This window comes from Ovis canadensis, chromosome 2 (genome assembly GCF_042477335.2).
Source record: "Ovis canadensis isolate MfBH-ARS-UI-01 breed Bighorn chromosome 2, ARS-UI_OviCan_v2, whole genome shotgun sequence".
NCBI classification, from domain to species: Eukaryota; Metazoa; Chordata; class Mammalia; order Artiodactyla; family Bovidae; genus Ovis; species Ovis canadensis.
The window spans coordinates 65,239,202-65,259,178 of record NC_091246.1 but is presented as its reverse complement, the minus strand read 5'-3'; the positions used below and the strand labels follow the sequence as shown (position 1 = coordinate 65,259,178).

The 19,977-nt window shown below is 38.6% G+C and overlaps 1 protein-coding gene across 4 annotated transcripts in view; it reads right to left on the bottom strand.

The window, feature by feature from the left end:
* Nucleotides 1-17,410: 17,410 nt before the first annotated feature.
* The window catches only part of ABHD17B (abhydrolase domain containing 17B, depalmitoylase), a 44,035-nt gene continuing 41,468 nt past the window's right edge, over nucleotides 17,411-19,977 (bottom strand). For all 4 annotated transcript variants that reach the window (XM_069574088.1, XM_069574090.1, XM_069574089.1 and 1 more), the window contains one exon: nucleotides 17,411-18,928. In XM_069574088.1, the coding sequence (XP_069430189.1) occupies nucleotides 18,709-18,928 (220 nt within the window). In that variant the 3' untranslated portion in view covers nucleotides 17,411-18,708. The remainder of the gene's footprint in view (nucleotides 18,929-19,977) is intronic.

Here is a 19,977-nt window from a genome sequence, read left to right as displayed (position 1 = left end):
TGTGCTCCAGAGAGAGAATTCCCACCTCTCCACTCTTTGATCAGAGAATAATGCTTTTCCTTTGCTTCTGATATGAGCTTAGTCTCAAGCAATACTGGGCAGGAGGACCCTTGTTGGGGACTGACTCAGGAGGGTCAGTAGTACCAGGATCCTCTGGTCCCAGCTGGAAAACCAAGCCTTTGTATCATTGATGGGTTTAATCCTTGAGGAAAACTACATGGATCTTTGTTTTTAAAGGTTGAAGACTTCCCTGGTGGCTCAGATGGTAAAGAATCCAGAATCCACCTGCAATGCAGGAGACCTGGGTTTGATCCCTGGGTTGGGAAGATCCCTTGGAGAAGGAAACAGCCGCTCACTCCAGTACTGTGGCCTGGAGAATTTCATGGGCAGAAGAGCCTGGCAGGCTACTGTCCATGGGGTCACAAAGAGTCAGACATGACTGAGCAACTCTCACTTAAGGAGATTGAAAATGGAAGAAAATGAAGGATGAATACTTCCTTCAAAGGTAGAAGAGGAAAATATTTTTTTAGAAGATGGATATATTCCTAAAAACTGGGAGAAGAATTGAAGGTTTGTAAGGTTCAGAAGACTAAATTTATGGGTTGTTTATGGGAAGGACTTCTGGTTTGTCCACATGGAGTAGGCATTGAGAGTCTTGGCCTAAGGATTCTAGCAAAGTTTTAATAGCAGGGCACCAACAGAGTAGAGCCTCTAGAAGCACTGAGAAATGACTTCTGAAGTGAGCATAGACAGAGCTGCTAATTTGGCTTCCGAGAGAGGAGAAAGCTCTGAAGATGGGCTGTTACTCGCCTTTAGTGTTTGGACCTTAGAACAGGTTTAATCTGGGTGTCATGGACAAATGAAATTTGTTATGTACAAACATATATACCATAATAGCCAAATATCACCAGCTGTTGGAGGAGGTTATCGAGATGTGACTGCCAGTTTGACCTGGCTGGCGGACTTGGACGATTAGATGTTCCTTACCCACTTCCCTGTCCTTGGATTATGTGTTCTGATTGCCTTCCCTATCCTAGCAGCTGCCCAAGGACACAGCCTTGCAAAATGTTGTGGTGTTGAGATAGTCAGGTCTGTGTACATGACTGAACTAGTTAACATGACTATAGATAATTTTAAGATTTGGAGGGTGGGTGCAGAGATCTGCTCATCTCTCAGTGACTCAAGATAGGACTGGTAAATAAGTTCCCTTGCTTATTGGGGGTTTCCTCAGGTGGCACTAGTAGTAGAGAATCTGCTTGCCAATGCGAGAGACGTAGGTGATGCGGGTTTGATCCCTGGGTCAGGAATATCCCCTGGAGAAGGCAATGGCAACCCACTCCAGTATTCTTGCCTGGAAAATCCCATGGACAGAGGTGCCTAGCAGGCTACAGTTCTCCACCTACCAATCAAGAGTGGTCTACCTTCTTCTTCAATCTCTCCCTGCCCTCAGCACATGGCAGGTAGTTTCAGATTTCACCCAGGAAATTCTGGAAGGGGTTCATGAGCCAACATCAGCGAAGAGATTCTAGGGTTATACCTAGAAACTAGGTATAGCAGAATGAAGAAAAATGTTCTTAAATGTTGGTATCATGATTCTTAATTCTTTCTAGATAGTATCTTAGTTCACATTCCAAGAAGCAGATAAAATTATATATGTAATAGATTTACTGGGAAGAAGGATGTGAAGGATAAGGGGGAGAGGGGCAAAGTAGCCAAGGAGAGCCTTCAGATAGTGATGATGATACAAAATCTGTGAGAGCACACGAGAAGAGACAATTTGTAGCATAAGCCTTCAACTGCAGCACAGTTATGAAAAGTCTTGACCGGGTCAGCAGGGGAATCCTTGGGCAAAGTGCCATGGGGCTCTGTGGAGAGGTCCTGTGTCAAGCAAGAATGCCTCACTCTAATAGTCTCACTGTGCACTCACTGGCTGGAGATATCTTAGGGGAGCATAACCTCAGTGTGTGTAGGTACGTGTAGGTATGTGTGTAAATCAAGGAAAAAAATCTAAGCTCCATCTCTAGATCAACAAGATACAAAACAAGGGTATTATGCATGGAAAAGAAAGACAATTTATAACTGAGTCAATTCTATAGAAAGAGGAGTTTAGAGCCAGGTTGGTCATTAGAGAGCATAATCTCCCAGAATTCCCAGAAAGCTTGGGGAGAGCATTGGAAATCCTACAGATTGTGCAGTGAGATCTTTGGATGAATCATATCTATTTCTGCCACGGTCCGGGAAGATTGACTGCAAGGGTAAGGTCCTCATGCTTAGAAACTACCAGGAGATGTATGAGATGTGAAAGAGTGGTAAGATTAAAGAAGAGAAGCCAGGAAATTATGCTGCTCTGCAGGGATCCCTTGCCTCTCTGCTCCCTGTCTTCTAGGCAATTTCTAGTGTAATCTTGCTAATATCGCTCTTCTCCTTCTGTGTACCTCTTCTCAAGCATAGAATGACATCCATGATCTATCACATAGAATCCTACTCTTCAGACTGGGCAGGGAAGAAATTGCACAGTCTGTAAGGTACTATACATTATTTTTCTGATTCTGCAAGCAAATTCTTTGTTTTAATTCTAGCTGGTCTAATTAGCACTATCCCATAACCAGTTGCCTGCTACAGACCTGAATTGCCTTCTTTCTCACTTATTCCAATTTCAACTGGTGTTTTGAATTAATTCCCGAATTAATTACAATAATAATAATAATCTTTGTATGAATATCTATCTTTTTATGTGTATGATCTGATTAGATCTTTGAGAAGACCCAGTAAAGAAAGCTGGACAAATGTTATGTTGCAACCGCTCGCTGATGAGGATATTGGGGTTTAGAGAGGACTGCATGAAGTTGCAGAGCTACTAAAATCATTTTAATTTGGACATTTCTTGCTCCAAACTCCTGCTTTCCATTGTACACTTTTCGAAGTTTCCTTCTATGTAGGTGATTTCCATGATTCCATGGAGGTACAAATATATTTTAAGCAATGACAATATCTTTTTAGGAATATCCCAGACGTAGACTCTGAGACAAAAAGTTGAGTGCAAGTCGTTTATTTTGGGAGATGAAGGAGAACCACAAGAGGAATGGGGAAGTGAGGTGGAGGGCGGGGAGGAATATGTAGCCAATAAAGTCTCTGAAATCAAGTCAGCTAGGACTGTGGTGACTGGAATTTAATCCCTTAACCTCTCAATAGAAGCATCAATGGAGTGTTTCATATACAGTCATCATACTCAATATTATAATCATCATTCCAATTTCTCTAACTGATATAATCTCTAATCAATATTATAATCATCATCAGAATGCAAAATAGCACAACAAATTTAAAAGCCTTTTCACATATTCTAAAATACTTCTTTGATGAAAGCAACATCGTGCAGATGAAAAATCTAGGTAGGAAAAGTAACTTTGGCAATTGTATTGAACACCTTAGGATGATTCCATTTTATCTCCTTCATGAGTATTTCTCACGAATTTAAACATGCTTTTCTTATACCTAGTTGATTATTCCAAGTTTCAGTTTTCCCTATTTGGTGAATTTGCAAACTTTTTTTTGATGGGGCAGCATGGAAGTAGGGAAATTGAGGAAGTATGGGGAATGAAGAACATTCTTGGACCCCCAATCTAAAATTCTCTTCTCAGAACTAGATAACTTAGAACAGTATATTAGAACCTCATTTAAAAAAGAAAGAAAAAGAAAAATAGGTATCCATTGTAATTGGAGAAGACAAGCCATGTGCAGATAAAATTTACATCAAATACAATTTGTTCATTTATGTTATATCACATGTAGTAGAAGAAATACTCACTTCATCAAATAGTTTAAATCAGAGTGTTCCTCCTTCCTCCTCCTCTGAGTTCTGGGGAGATGAGCTTATTTAAATAAAGTCACCACCGAGAAGTATTGGGAGAACTCTAGGACAGCTGAAAGGAGAAGACTTCTTATTGATTAGTATTTCAGGGTAGTTAAGTGAACAGTAACTTTGCCTGGACAACTCTTTTAATGGGATTGTCCCTTCTGGGTAGAACTGCTGTTTCAAAAAATGCTGTCATTCAGATCTGTTGGTTCCCAGATAATGCAGAGGAGTGACCCTGCTGCCAACGCATTATAAGGAGAAAACAAAGGACACAGATTAGGAAAGGAACTTGCAAAGTTTCTTGTAGGTCATACTTTTGTTTCCTTATAAAGGGAAATATAATATTATTTTTAGAAATTAAAGGTTTATATCTCAATCATCCATAAAAGAGATGAAATCTTATTATCAACATGCTAGCAACTTACTAAATCTTTAAACATCAAATCACTAACAAATTAAATTTGAATACTTAATTTTTATATCAGTTGAGAATCACTAGGATTTAAAAGATGTATTCAAGATTTTTTTTTTTTAAAGTGAGCGCTAAGAATTTACCATTAGGGAGTAAATCTTTTTCCAAAACCATGAGATTTTTATTTCAGCTGACCCAGTGTTATTTGTCTTGCTTCCAGCCTTTCTAGTTTAACACTCAAAACTAAGAACACAAAGGCAGCATGTTTGGGGACAATAGGACACTTTGGAGCCAAAGTGTCACAAGTGCATGGAAGGATTGGACAGGACAAAAGGTGCATTTGCTCCCATTTCTATGGTTCATCCAGCTGTTGCTGCCTTGCTGGCAGGATCATCATTTTAAAGCACAACAGACAGTAACTTTTGGTTGCCTTAGATTCTTTCAGTCATGTAAATACGATCGAATAAGAAATAAGCTAGCTTTTGTCACATTGCTGCATGGACTCGGAGTGTTTTCTGCAAATTCATTAGGAAACTGGCATATTATCAAGAATAAAAACTCCTAAAAATTATCTATAAGTTGTTCATGGCCTGACCTTCTTCATCGCTAGACAGAGATCCACAGTTAGAACATAACCCCTTATATTTTTATATTTCTGTAGAGCACTAAATATATTCCCACTTAGGATTATTATTTAACCTTCATAGTAAACCTCCAAGGACAAGAGAGTGAATATTATTAACATCCCCTTTGACCAATGATGAAACTGGGGCTCCAGGAGATTCATTAGTAGGTCTGAGTTTTCCAAATCGACCTACACTCTCTTCTCCCCTTGTACTGTTAATTTGGCTACTTTCTTCCCTAATATAATAAAGACAAAAGGAAAATATGAAGTCACAGCTCTGAATTATGAGGCTATTCTATAAAACTTTCAAATGAGGAAAAGGAAAAGTTTTACTCTTCAGAACCTTTCCTTCCCTCATATTAATTTAGATGTCAGGAAGCTTTTAGTGACCAAGGAAAACGTAAAGATACATATACAGGGAAAGACGCAGTGTCAGCCCTTCAGAGACTTTCAGTCCAACAGATAAGAAGGTAGAAGATAGCTTCTTTTAAGGCAGATCAGTGTCTCTGGGAAGCTTCTTCTTTTTTTTTTTTTTGGCAATCCTCTGCATAACACTCTGTTTAGAGAACTACCTAGAACTGTTAGGAATAAAAGGGACTCTGTTCAATATGTATTCTATCTCACTTCAAGTGTTCTTAGGAACTTGGGTGACTTCTGAAACACACTGGAAAGGATGTGAAACAAGGGTGCAGCCACAACAGCTATTGTTATGCCTTCCTTACAAGCCCTTTTACAATTTTTAAATCATTATTTTTACTTATTTCTCTTAGGTTCTGAAACACAAAAATACAGAGACAAAATGTGACCAAAATAAGGGCTTAATGAACACTAAAGAGGCAATGTGTTATGCTGTGCTAAGTCACTGCAGCCTGCCAGGTTCCTCTGTCCATGGAATTCTCCAGGCAAGAGTACTGGAGTGGGTTGCCTTGCCTGCCTCCAGGGGATCATCCTGACCCAAGGGCTGAACCTTTCACTAGCCCCACCTGGGAAGCCCTCTACACTATTCAGTTCAGTTCAGTTCAGTCACTCAGTCGTGTCCAACTCTTTGCAACCCCATGAATCACAGCACACCAGGCCTCCCTGTCCATCACCAACTCCCAGAATTCACTCAGACTCACGTCCATCAAGTCAGTGATGTCATCCAGCCATCTCATACTCGGTCGTCCCCTGCTACTCCTGCCCCCAATCCCTCCCAGCATCAGAGTCTTTTCCAATGAGTCAACTCTTCGCATGAGGTGGCCAAAGTACTGGAGTTTCAGCTTTAGCATCATTCCTTCCAAAGAAATCCCAGGGTTGATCTCCTTCAGAATGGACTGGTTGGATCTCCTTGCTGTCCAAGGGACTCTCAAGAGTCTTCTCCAACACCACAGTTCAAAAGCATCAATTCTGCGGCGCTTAGCCTTCTTCACAGTCCAACTCTCACATCCATACGTGACCACTGGAAAAACCATAGCCTTGACTAGATGGACCTTAGTTGGCAAAGTAATGTCTATTACTCATATTCAAACTATTAACTCAATCCTTTTCTTTTTGTCAACTACAAATTGGTGCTCGCCAAGGGCATTTGCCATCCGTGGAGGTAGAATTCCACGTGGAGATGGAATCCTGTGCTGCTGCTGCTGCTAAGTCACTTCAGTCGTGTCTGACTTTGTGCGACTCCATAGACGGCAGCCCACCAAGCTCTTCTGTTCCTGGGATTCTCCAGGCAAGAACACTGGAGTGGGGTGCCATTTCCTTCTCCAATGCATGAAAGTGAAAAGTGAAAGTGAAGTTGCTCAGTCGTGTCTGACTCTAGTGACCCCATGGACAGCAGCCCACCAGGCTCCTCCATCCATGGGATTTTCCAGGCAAGAGTACTGGAGTGAGGTGACATTGCCTTCTCTGGCTGTTGACCTTAGACATGCCCTACAGGGCTTCCCTGGTGGCTCAGAGGGTAAAGCATCTGCCTGCAATGCAGGAAACCAGGGTTTGATCCCTGGGTCATGAAGAGCCCCTGGAGAAGGAAATGGCAACCTACTCCAATACTCTTGCCTTTAAAATCCCATGGACAGAGAAACCTGGTAGGCTTCATGGGATCACAAAGAGTCGGACACGACTGAGCAACTTCACAAAGGGAGTTTAGGGTAGAGAATGAGACATTCTGTGCTCCAGGAAAATTTGTGTAACAGGTCTTTGGATATTTAGATGTTTTCAGGAACTGATTTCATGATTCTAATCCTTGCATCTCCTCATATCTAGAAAAGCACTAAATCCTTTCATGGTGACATCAGCTCCTTGTGACTAGCAGAAAATCTTTTGTAAGGTAAGCACTTGATTGCGTGAACTCCCACTTCACCAAAATCATACACATTGATCTTTCCTGCTACCTCTAACTTTGGAGTAGTTTTTCAGAGCTATCTTAAGTGCTGTCTCCTGGGCTGCAATCCTCATTTTGCCCCAAATAAAGCTCAACTTGCAACTCTCATGTTGTGCATCTTTTTGTAGTTGACCTTTTTTTTCAGTGTTGTTCTTCAGCTATCTCATGAATTGCAAAATATTTACTTATTGGGCTTTCTCTGGTTGTGGCAAGCGGGCTTCTCATTACACCAGCTTCTCTTGTTGCAGAGCACAAGTTCTAGGGCACACAGGTTCAGTAGTGATGCTCTGCTCCACGACATGTTGAATCTTCCCAGACCAGAGATCGAACCTGTGTTCTCTGAATTGGTAGGCAGATTCTTTAACCACTGAACCACCAGGGAAGTCCATAAAATATTTCTTAATTGACAGGATGTTTGGACTCTACTTATACTTACCCTGCCTTGCTCCTGATTATGTAGCTTTGCATGGAAGGAAAGTTCTATTCCATATTCCCTGATGTTTGCCATAGCTTAACTTTTTGTCTTCATGATTCTAAAGAGAATACTTTCAAATCCATCATCCTAGTCAGTGATGGCTATTAAAAAGTGCTAAGCTCAAGGCTGGCTGATGCACGCTACTGCTTCTTATGGTCTCTTCAGATTCTCAGATGGGTAATAAGTTAATTTGAAACTACTGTTTCAACATTGGAAATATTGGAAGTGGTATTGCTGCAAGAAGGGGGACCCCTTCCAGGGCCCGAAACTGGGCTCTTATCTAACTAGGAAATGAATTGTCTGAGGACACGTGCTGACAAAGCAAGAGATTTTATTGGGAAAGGGCACCTGGGTGGAGAGCAGTAGGGTAAGGGAACCCGGGAGGACAGCTCTGCCACGTGGCTTGCAGTCTCGGGTTTTATGGTGATGGGATTAGTTTTCGGGTTGTCTTTAGCCAATCATTCTGATTCAGAGTCCTTCCTGGTGGTGCACGCCTTGTTCAGCCAAGATGGATGCCAGAGAGAAGGATTCTGGGAGGTGGTCAGAGATGTAGTGTCTCCTTTTGACCTTTCCCGAACTCTTCCGGCTGGTGGTGGCTTATTAGTTCTGTGTTCCTTACCAGGACCTCCTGTCATAAAACAACTCATGCAAATGGTTAGTATGGTGCCTGGCCAGGGTGGGCGGTTTCAGTCAGTGTGCTTCCCTTAACGGTATGTCGCTCTGTTTCTTGAAAATTCATGACTGAGAAATATAGAAGACAACAGCAGTAACATTCACCAGAGAGCAAGTTTCACCATAAGGCCCAGAAATCTAGATCTTTTGGGCAGAACCCTATCCCCAAGGCAGCCAACACCTAATTCTTACCTCAGAGTGGGGAAAGACTCAGTCTGGACTGTCTGGCTGTAGCTCATAGCAGTCTTTCAGGGTCTTAAGCAGAGCCATGTTGCTCTTAATTTTGACATAATTTAATAAGTTCAGTTATCTGTTTTTCTAGATCATCTGAATAGAAACACCAGAAAGAGCAAGTTAGAGAAGAAAAAACAAACTCACAGTAGCATGCAGTGACAGTTAAGAATGTGAAAGGACAACAGAGGAAATTGGAAAGCAAACACAGAATCTAAAAAGGTAAAGCAGCCTGGGGCACATTAACGTAAGGGCAGATGACTAATTCTGTAATCTCTGCAGCCCTTGAATTGAGAGTACCAAGAGAAGGGAGAAGGAAAAAAACAGCTCGAAAAATGGCAAAAATTTCCCACGTTTATTGAAAACCATAATCTCCACATCCAGGAAATTCAACTAGCTCCAAGTATAAATGCAAAGAGATCACAAACAGACATATCATAGTACAAAACTCTGAAAGGCAAAGACAAGGAGAAAATCTTGAAGAAACCTAGAGGAAAGCAGTGTATCACTTACAACAAGAGAGTTTACTTCTGGATTATTAAGAAAATCATAAGAGAAAATACATTTACAGTACTTTTTATTGACCCCATAAATTTGTACTGTCAGATTACAAGATGATCATCTTTCTGATAATACCTACACCAGTATTGTCTTACATGATATAAAACATGGTAGATGGTATATGTACTACTAACACTAGGTATCAAAAATGAAAAGATAATGTGAAAAAGAAATTCTTATTTCCAGGTATAATGATTCGTACACTGATAACAAAGAAACAGCAATGTGATTGCTTTATAGTGGTGTAGTGTAATCGGTACAATTGCTTCAAGGTAGACCAACCTATCAAAAATCACTGCAGATGGTGATTGTAGCAATGAAATTAAGACGCTTACTCCTTGCAAGGAAAGTTATGACCAACCTAGACAGCATATTAAAAAGCAGAGGCATTACTTTGCCAACAAAGGTCTGTCTAGTCAAGGCTATGGTTTTTCCAGTGGTCATGTATGGATGTGAGTTGGACTATGAAGAAAGCTGAGCACCAAAGAATTGATGCTTTTGAACTGTGGTTTTGGAGAAGACTCTTGAGTCTCTTGGACTGCAAGGAGATCCAACCAGTCCATCCTAAAGGAGATCAGTCCTGGGTGTTCATTGGAAGGACTCATGTTGAAGCTGAAACTCCAGTACTTTGGCCACCTGATGCGAAGAGCTGACTCATTGGAAAAGACCCTGATGCTGGGAAAGATTGAGGGCAGGAGGAGAAAGGGACGACAGAGGATGAGATGGTTGGATGGCATCATTGACTCGATGGATATGGGTTTGGGTGGACTCCAGAAGTTGGTGATGGACAGGGAGGCCTGGCGTGCTGCGGTTCATGGGGTCGCAGAGCCAGACACAACTGAGCGACGGAACTGAACTGAACTGAGACCAACCTATAGACTAATGAATAAACATTATACAATTTTTATGGCATATAGTATTATAGTCATATCCATAATACAGTATTAGAAAGTTACTTAAAAAAAAAACTCCCAAAAAAAAACAAAAAAAACAAAAAAAACTCCACTTACCTGTGATAAGCTGATATGCAGTTTCTCCAATTATGAGAGAAGTACAAGAACACTACTGTACTGCAGCATAATTCTTTGAAAGCAAAGTCATAAAACAGTAAGAAAACTACTGTTAATAATTTTATATTAAATGTCACTCACCTTATGCCTATGTAAGGATAAGCTACCCATTCACTTCAGTACAAATCTTGCAGTGTTCTACATGATGGATACTTAGGCAACGAAAATGACACAAAAATATCTCACACAGTTCTTATCCTACAGTTACTAGACTTTCACATGAAGACACTCATATGCATGCATAAGTTTATTAACTGTATGACATGGTTATTTACTATTCTTTAAGAGGAAGTGAATCATCATAAAGGTCTTCATCCTCATTGTCTTTATTTCCGGTGGGCTGAGGAGGAGGAAGAGAAGTTGGTGTTGTTTTCTCTAGGGTGGCAGAGGCAGAAGAGGTGGAGGAGGTGGAAGGGGAGGAAGGAAAGGGAGGCGCATTTGGTGTAACTTCATGAAAATACATTGTAATTTCTGATTTTTGCCTTTTCGTTTCTTTATAAATGTTTGTATGTGGCAGCAGTCCCCAATATTTTTGGCACCAGTACTGGTTTCGTGAAAGACAATTTTTCCACGGACTGGTTAAAGGGGGAATGATTTGGAGATGGTAGCTCAGCTGGTAAAGAATCTGCCTGCAATGCAGGAGACCTGGTCCAATTTCTGGGTTAGGAAGATCCACTGGAGAAGGGATAGGCTACCCACTCCAGCGTTCTTGGGCTTCCCTGGTGGCTGTGTTGGTAAAGATCCCCTGGAGAAGGGAAAGGCTACCCACTTAAGCATTGTGGCCTGGAGAATTTCATGGACTGTATAGTCCACGGGGTGGCAAAGAGTCCGACGCGACTGAGCTACTTTCACTTCACGTGCATTAGTTTCTTATGCACTTTATTTCAATCATCAGGAGTTAGATCCTGAAGTTTGGGGATCCCTGCTATATGGTACCAATCCTTCCACCATTTGCTTTTCAGTGCCCATATCATAGAAGGTCCATGTCATAAAAGAAGTCAAAACCGTCATGAATAATCAGAACTCTTCTGACCATGTTTTCTGGCACTGCTTCTTCTACTTCTTTCTCGTCTGGCACTGATTCAGAAGCGCTCAGCCCCATCAAAGTGTCTTCTGTTAATTCCCTAGGTGTGGTGTCCATTGGCTTTTGAATTTCCCCAAGATTCATATCTTAAGAATCTTCACCCCCACTTTTTTGGAATGGTCACAGTCTCTTTCATGATTTCCTTGACTGGTTCTGTCATAAATTCTGTGACATCATGCACAACATCTGAACAGTTTTCTCCAGCAGGACTGTTTTGGGCTTGATGACTCTCATGGCTTTTTCTGTAATGATGGCATCTTTATGGTATAATCTTTCCAGACTTCCATGCTGCTCTCTTGGACTTCTTGTCCATAGTGTTGACAATCCTTTCCATAGAGTACTATATGTAATGAGCATTAAAAGTCCTTATAACCCTCTGATCTAGAGGCTGTATTAGAGATGTTGTGTTTGGGGACAAGTAAACCACTTTGATGCCTTGAAGTATTGAATTTATTGGGTTCTGGATGGCCAGGGGCATTGTCCAATATAAAGGAACTTCAAAAGGCAGCTCCTTACTGGAGAGGTACTTCCTGACTTCAGGGACAAAGCATCAATATAACTAATCCTGAAAAAGGGTTCTCATTGTTCAGGGTTTCTTATAGTACAATCAAAAGACTGGCAGATGGTATTTATCTCTTCCCTTCAAGGTTGGGGGTTCAGCTTTGAGATAAGGGCATCTTGGAACATAAACCGGACTGCATTTTCACAAAACAGTAATATATCCCTTCTTGTCTTAAATCCTGGTCATCATTTTTCTTATTTACTAATAAATGTCCTCTGTGGCACATTTTTTTCTTCCTCCATAATGCGGTACTTTGGTTTACATGAAAGACCTATTCAGGCAGATATTCTTTCTCCTCACTGATATTCTTAATGGCATTTGGGAACTTGTGTGCTGCCTCTTGGCTGGCAGGAGCTGCTTCTGTTATCTTGACACTTTTAAAGCCAAACCACATCCTTTGCTGACATTAAATTCTCCAGCTTTAGATTCTTCAACTTCTTTTTGCTTTGTCATATATTAACTTTGCTTTTTCCTCAAATCACATTGGAATCTCTAGGTATGCCTTTCTTATAATAATCCTTCATGCACATAAAAGCTGTATTTTTCAACATGAGATAAAAAGGTATTTTGCACAAAGTGGAGGATGTTCACGCCTGTTGGTGTAGCCACAGCGTGTTTTGTGAATTTCCTTTTCTGCTTTTATGATGGTTCTTATGCTGAAACAGCTGCAGACCTCAACCTATAGCTAATGGTACATAGCAAGCAACTCAATTTTTTCTTGTAATGTCATGACATTTTTCTGCTTTTTGGGTGCATTTCATATATGGCCCAGAGTGTTAGTCAAGGTTTACAGCATTGTACCAAATAAGAAAAATATGTGAGAATGACAAGAGATTAATTTTTACTGCTCTATGCAATTTACTGGAGAGATGAACTGCTGACATAGCAACTTAAGCAGATGCTCACTTTAGCTCACAGTATCAACAGGAGGTGGCTACGAAATTAACACAGTAATAGTGCGTGCACTGGAGAAGGAAATGGCAGCCCACTCCGGCGTTCTTGCCTGGAGAATCCCAGGGACAGAGGAGCCTGGTGGGCTGCTGTCTATGGGGTTGCAGAGTCGGACACGACTGAAGTGACTTAGCAGCAGCAGTGTGTGTATTGTAAGTTTACTACATTTTATATTTACATTTCTCTCAATGAGAATGGCACCATACATGGTCTAAGTTTTGATAAATTTTGTTTTTATAATAGATTTATATTTTATGATAGTAAAAGATAAAAGACTAGTATTTGCATATTTATATGCTTTTATGACATACCATGGACGGGCGAGTCTGGTAGGCTGCAGTCCATGGGGTCACGAACTGTCGGACACGACTGAGCGACTTCACTTTCACTTTTCACTTTCATGCATTGGAGAAGGAAATGGCAATACACTCCAGTGTTCTTGCCTGGAGAATCCCCGGGATAGGGGAGCCTGGTGGGCTGCCGTCTATGGGGTCACAGAGTCGGACACGACTGAAGTGACTTAGCAGCAGCAGCATGACATACCTCTTTCTTTTTTTTCATTATTTCTAAGTTATGTGGTTTGTGTTTTCAAGTTGTCCCAAAGCTCCAAAAATTTTTCAACATATTTGTTGAAAAAATCTGCATATTAAGCGGAGCTGTGCAATTCAAACCCATGTTAGTTCAAGGGTCAACTGTGTAACAATGCATTGTTGGGTTTGCTTTATAAATATATAACTAAAATACTTCATAGACTTGGTAGAAAGTTTCGGATATTATGCAATTTGTTACACTCCCTGACTTCACCCCACCCCCACAAAACCAAACCGAACCGTCAACATCAGGCATTACCCAAACATGAGGAATATATTTGCCTTTCTGAGAGCCAGGCTAAAAACATTTGAGAGTTACTCTCATTGTTCTATACTGGGATCCTAAGATTTCTTAAAAAGAATCAGTTTTTCCTAGTGAAAATAAAAACCATTAAAAAAAATCATAAAAGATAGCATACCAACATAAAAGATAACTTCCTAAGAAAAGGAAAATACTCACCCATAATCCTATTGCCACAACATAATAACTTTTCATTTTATTTATTCCCTTCTGATTTATTTCATAGGCATTAAATTTTATTGAGTATAACTATTTATATTTTTTACAGTTGATATTACAGTAGCTACTACAGCAAGTATAAACATCATTTTTGATAGCACTGCATGTATTCAGGGATATATATATATTTTATTTTCTCATGTCTCTCTCCCACTTGCCCATTCTATCTTCTATCAGTGAACTTAGAAAAACTGGAACACAAGATTTTCAGACTCAAATCAGCTAGGAAAAAAATATCAAAATCTCAAACTTTAGAAGTTAAAAGTTTTGATTGATAGTTTCAAATCCATGATACTTTGTAGGTAACCTGGAAAAGAGCAGTATATTTAAAATTTTTGACTCAGATGCCCTTATGCACATAAACCTATTTGCTACCTTTACTACTTCAATTAATATACTGTGTTAAGCTGTAACTTGCGGGAAAAAAGTTTAACTATTAAAATTTCTGTCTAGAAGCTAGACATTGTATTGCATTATAATTGTATTATGCAAGTTCAGTACATGGTGGCCTACAAGAGGAAATAAAAAGAGAAAAATAATTTCAGGACCATCTGGCTTCTAATGTAAGAACCAGTTTAACAGACTTTAGCTTACTCTTGTTATTTCCTGCTCCTCCCTTTCTGTCCCCACATCAACTAATGTCAAGTGGGTCACTTCCAGGATAGAGGTATTTGCTTCCTTCCCTTGCATTACTCATTCATTTAATTCAGTCAGTGGCATGACCATTTATAGATGTAGCAGAGATCTCTCTATTCTGCAAATTATAACTCAATTTCAGCTGTCATATGCATAGTTCCTTTTTTGATTACTGAACACTTGGGATATACATTGGTAAAATGTGATATGCTATCATGGTATTGAACATATTGCCTGTTTTAAACTGAAGCAACAAATTTAAAGCCTGTTCCGTCACCAATCAGCAGTAACTGCTTTGATGCTTTTTTTTCCCCAACATTAACTGCCTATTCTTGGCATGCTATATAATTTGTAGTAAATGTGCCGCTGAAGGAAGTATTTGTTCATGTGACCACAGTTAAATTGTTAAATCTTCACCAGGTTTTAACACAACCAAATAGCTGTATTGAGCCTTGTAAAATGAATTAGTATTACTTACTTTAAAGACAGAAATCATTAGAGGAATGTTTAAGGTATAACCTACCAATTTACTATTCAATGAATTAACTAGCTGAAAGAGAAATGTAGGAGCCTCTTTAAAAATGCTTATGATTAATGCTAGAGAACAAATAAGTTTATATCATATTACAGTTCAAGAGGACCATTGGCATAGTAGTACAGATAAACTGGGTGAAGAGAAGATAATGATAGTACAACTCCTGACAATTATATTGTAGACCTTGCAAAGTAACTTCTCATGTTTGGGCTTTCTCACCTGTAAAATGAAGGGATTAGGCTTTATGATGCTTAAAAGTTTTCAAGATTTAAGAGCTTATCTGGCTTCCCGTAATACCTATTCTTGAAGTTTTTGCCATGTCTACTTGCACCTAAGAACATCCTATTTACATGACAAATGTTGTCAGTTTACAGCTTAAAAATTTTTTTTATTTATCAAGTTTCCCTAAAGCGAGCAACACCTATGTATTTATAGAAATCACCAAGAAAAAAACTACTGTGGAATATATTCTTAGGTGGAATGTAGGACTGGTGAGAAGTGTGAAGATGATACACCAATTTAACTTCTGCTTCTTTTCTGTACTTGTAAGATACTGTAGGAGTTATGTATACTGCTGACCAATTTCCCAGAACCCAAGACTACTATTCAAACTGTACAACGTAGATATGCACAGAAGCCACATATCAAAATATGTTATTTGGTGCTCCTGTTGTCAAGGAAGGTTAAAAATTGATGAGTCATTACACATGAGTGGGGCTAAGAGGTTTTCACATTTCATTAGGAATGTAAGGGATCAATCTGTGCCACTTTTTCATTTCTAGTAGTAAGCTATGGTCCAGTGACTTTCCAAGGTCACGGATCTATTAATGTCATTTGAGAAGAGCACACAGATGTGACTGCCAATTCTACATCATACTGTCCTTCTAGATGTCAGAGCAGGAGATGCTCTGATTAGGCAGAACTCTAAATGAAATATAATATCTTAAAGACACTTTACAGATGGGCCATCTAGCTCAATTTCTCATTTAAATCTGAAATTTCTTCTGTAGCCTTGTGTCAGATGTCATTCAGCTTCTGTGCCAAAGGTTAAGATGCTCACTTATCCTTCAGAGGTGTTCCCTTTCCTTAATGAACAAAGAACCATAAATTCTTTCTTACACTGAGCTCTTATCTGCTGTTTCACAACTTTCACCTAGTTTTACGGAGTCAAAAAGGATAAACTGTACAAATATTTGAAGTTAGCTGTCATTCCTTAGTCATGTAATTCTTTAATTATTCTTTGGGTTTTGATTTATGAGACCCTTCCCAACTTGTTAAAACACCCCAGGATTTGCTCTAATTTGTGAATATCCTTTCACTGCATCCTGAAATTAGTATTGCATATGTGGTTTAACAAGCATTTTGTACATGAGATTATTTCTCCACGATCAATTTTTCATTACCATGAGCTTACTTAAGGTTGTAATCAACTGGCTCACATGTTATTTCCTGCGAGCTACAAACTCCAGGTATTTTTCCTCCATAAGCTCTTGACAAGTAGAGTTTCATATTTCTATCAGTGGCTTTCTGTTTCCAGAATAATCATACCATGTGGAATTGTGCCCCTAACTAGCCTGCCAGCCTCATCCTTGTGACATCCTTTCCCCTTGACCTCTGACCAGTCTTCTTAATTTCAAACACACCATATCCTTGTCTAGGCTTCCGCATACTGTTCCCCTCAGCCAGGAATGTTTCTCTAGGCCATCCAGGTCTAGTCTTTTCTTAAGTTATCCTTCAAAGCTCAGTTCAGATACCACTTGTTTGTGGGATTCCTCAACTTCTCCCTCCCCATGTTCCCTCTCAAGAATGCCTTTTGCCTATTTTAATACCCTATAAATCTTCTTCAGTCTTACACAAACAGTAATAATACTCATGCAATAAAGTATCTGTCTCCTCAGTTATACTGTGAAGTCTCTGAGGACAAGGTTGATGTCTATCTTTATTTGGCATAGGGTTTTGAATGATTTAAATATTCAGTAAGTACCTGGTGAATGAATGAGTAAATATTGAAGTAGTATGATCAATATTTTGATTTTCCCAGGTGATAATATATATAAAAACCCACTTAGCCAAACTCTGGGGTATGCTGTACAAATAAGGAACTATATAGGCTTCAAGACAATTATGAGAAGGAAAAAGTCTCTTTAAAAGAAAGAAATAATAATAAAATTTAAAAACTATAGATCTATATACTACAAAGATGAATGGCATTTTTTTCCAGTCCTTATTTTAAGTAGGAAGTGAGGAGCATGGAAGAAGGAAAACAGGCACAGCTGAGTGGCATATTTTTGTTTTACTATTAATTCGACACATCTGAACCAAAGCATTCACAATACTTGATATACTTTGAAGAGAATCATATACTATAGTCTTAGACATAACCACAGAACAAGCAGAACAATTAAAACTACATAAGGCCTTAAAATATATCCACAGTGTGTATATTCATTCATTTACAAATTAGACTACATACCATTAATTTTAATTTTTCTTTCATTGTTTTATTCAAGCAGGATTCATTCAAGGAAAGGCAACTTAGTTTTTGTGTGTGAGCTTTATTTTTTTATGACATTGGTTAATATAAAAGTTATGAATTAAATGTTTTATCTCCTGTATCCAGGAGTAAATCCATGAAATTCTCAGAAAGTAATCCAAAACAAGTCTTATTCTTAAAAATAGTCAGAGTGAAAAGAGATTGAATAGCCAGTCTGTGTGTGGTCTTAAGGAACATCTAATGGACTTTCAGATTTTCTATTAATGATAGTACTGCATTTCTACGGGATTAGTCAAAATTTAAAACATTGTGTACAAAATCATTCTTGAAGCTCTAAATGCCTTTTAAATTACTAAGCTGAAAATTTTAAGTAGTTGCCTCACAGTACCAAACTTAAAAATCAAAACTAGTTCAAATTCAGTTCTATCATGACTTCTCATTTAAAGGTAACTAGTTGGTAAATTAACAGATGGCATAAAAATTAAGACTTACATCTTTTTTTTTTAGGAGAAAATGTATGATAACCAGGGAATACAGAAAATTCAATGTATTTTACAATAAAATAACCTTTTAAATCTCTTTCCCTGTACAACAGGGTTTAGGTCACCTTTAGTGAACTTGCATGTTTTCATATAGTTTATTATGAGTACTTGAACTGTTTTAGATATACAGCTTTTTATTCAAAGAATATTACATTTGTATACCAGGATAAGATTTAGTACATTGAGATGTTTTAAAAATATTTATAAATTTGTTTCTGATATGCAAAAGCATTTGGCAATACTTTTATAGCATTTGATTTTATAGAATTAAAATTTCATACAGTACTCATCTTGATGTTAAAAAAAAAATTCACAGAAAAAATATAAATTACACAGCCTGACTGCATGATACTGTTATTTCCAGTTTCTAGCTTGGTAGTTAAAACCTTCATTAAGTCTGTTAACAAATCATTACCTGTACATTTATGAAGGCAACTGACATGATTTGCAAACAAAACCTTCAGGTTTTATGTTATTTACCAAAGAGTGCAGTTCAGCAAGAAAAGAAAACCCAATATGCAAATTTACAGAATATTTTACAAATTTACCAGTTCCTGTGACACAAACTGTTTCAATCTTTCAAGGTATTGTCCATAAAGTTCCACATCATTGTGACCTGCCCCTTCAACCCACAAAGGCTCCACAGGTCTTTGGCATCGCTCAAACAATGCAAGACCATGTGAAAAGTCTATGACTTCATCTTCAGTCCCATGAATTATTAATACTGGAGAGGTTATCTTAGAGATTTTGTCAATGCTGTAGGAAAAGAGAAGGGGGAAGAAGTCAACAAATTAAGTATGAAAAGGAACCATAAAACAGACTTTCTTGTGTTATATTAGATAATTCAAACATCAGAACCACCTGTGAATCAATTCAGAAGGGATAGATACCTTTTAGATTACAAATAAGATTCAAAAGTCATCTTTACATTACTCCCTTCTTTAAGATTATCTGAAGATATTAATTTCATGCACTTCTGTCTGAGAGAATCACTCAATTATTACAGCCACCTTAGTTTACTTTTCTACAGATATTTCTTCTTTTTGGCTGTCCCATGGCATGTGGGATCTTAATCCCCAATTAATCGGCTTGACCAGATCACTGGATAGTGAAACTCAGTCAACAAGTCTTAATCACCCACTTCAGGTCAGCTCTTTAATTCCTTACTTTTCCATATGAGCACACAACCAAGAATTATCAGACATCAGAGGAGAATACTTTAAATGTAATACAAGGATCAAAATAAACAATAAAAAAGGGCAACTTGGAATAGACAAACAATACAAAGAAACCTTACAATAACAATTCTTTAAAAATTTCCTGAGAGACAGAGAGAGGCATTAAGGCATTTAGGTATTATAAGCATAAAATGAGGATAGAGTCTTGAAGAAAATCATCAATGAAATAATTCAAGGCAGCATTTGGTAAGGAAAAAATTCTTGGGTATATTATTTGCTGCCAACTATTCCATAATAGAGGAATTAAACAAAAAAGGAAATAAATGTATGATGTTTTTCAAACAGTTTACTGTTAGTGCTTCTGTGGTGTAGCTAAAATGAAAGAGGGTGTCAGACAGACATATAACTTGGCAGCAGTTTACCCCAAATGTCTCCCTATCATTCCAACCATTCAGCGACACAGTATAACACACATACCCTCCAATCTACTGTTTTCTAAAATCAAAACAAATCCCTGAAAATTTAAAAACCAAAAAACCCCATAGCTTGCTCTGGTGATAGGATCATATGCTCCCATAAGCTTCCCTACCAAAGTAACCCCCCCTTAGGCTAATGAAGAAAAAATGG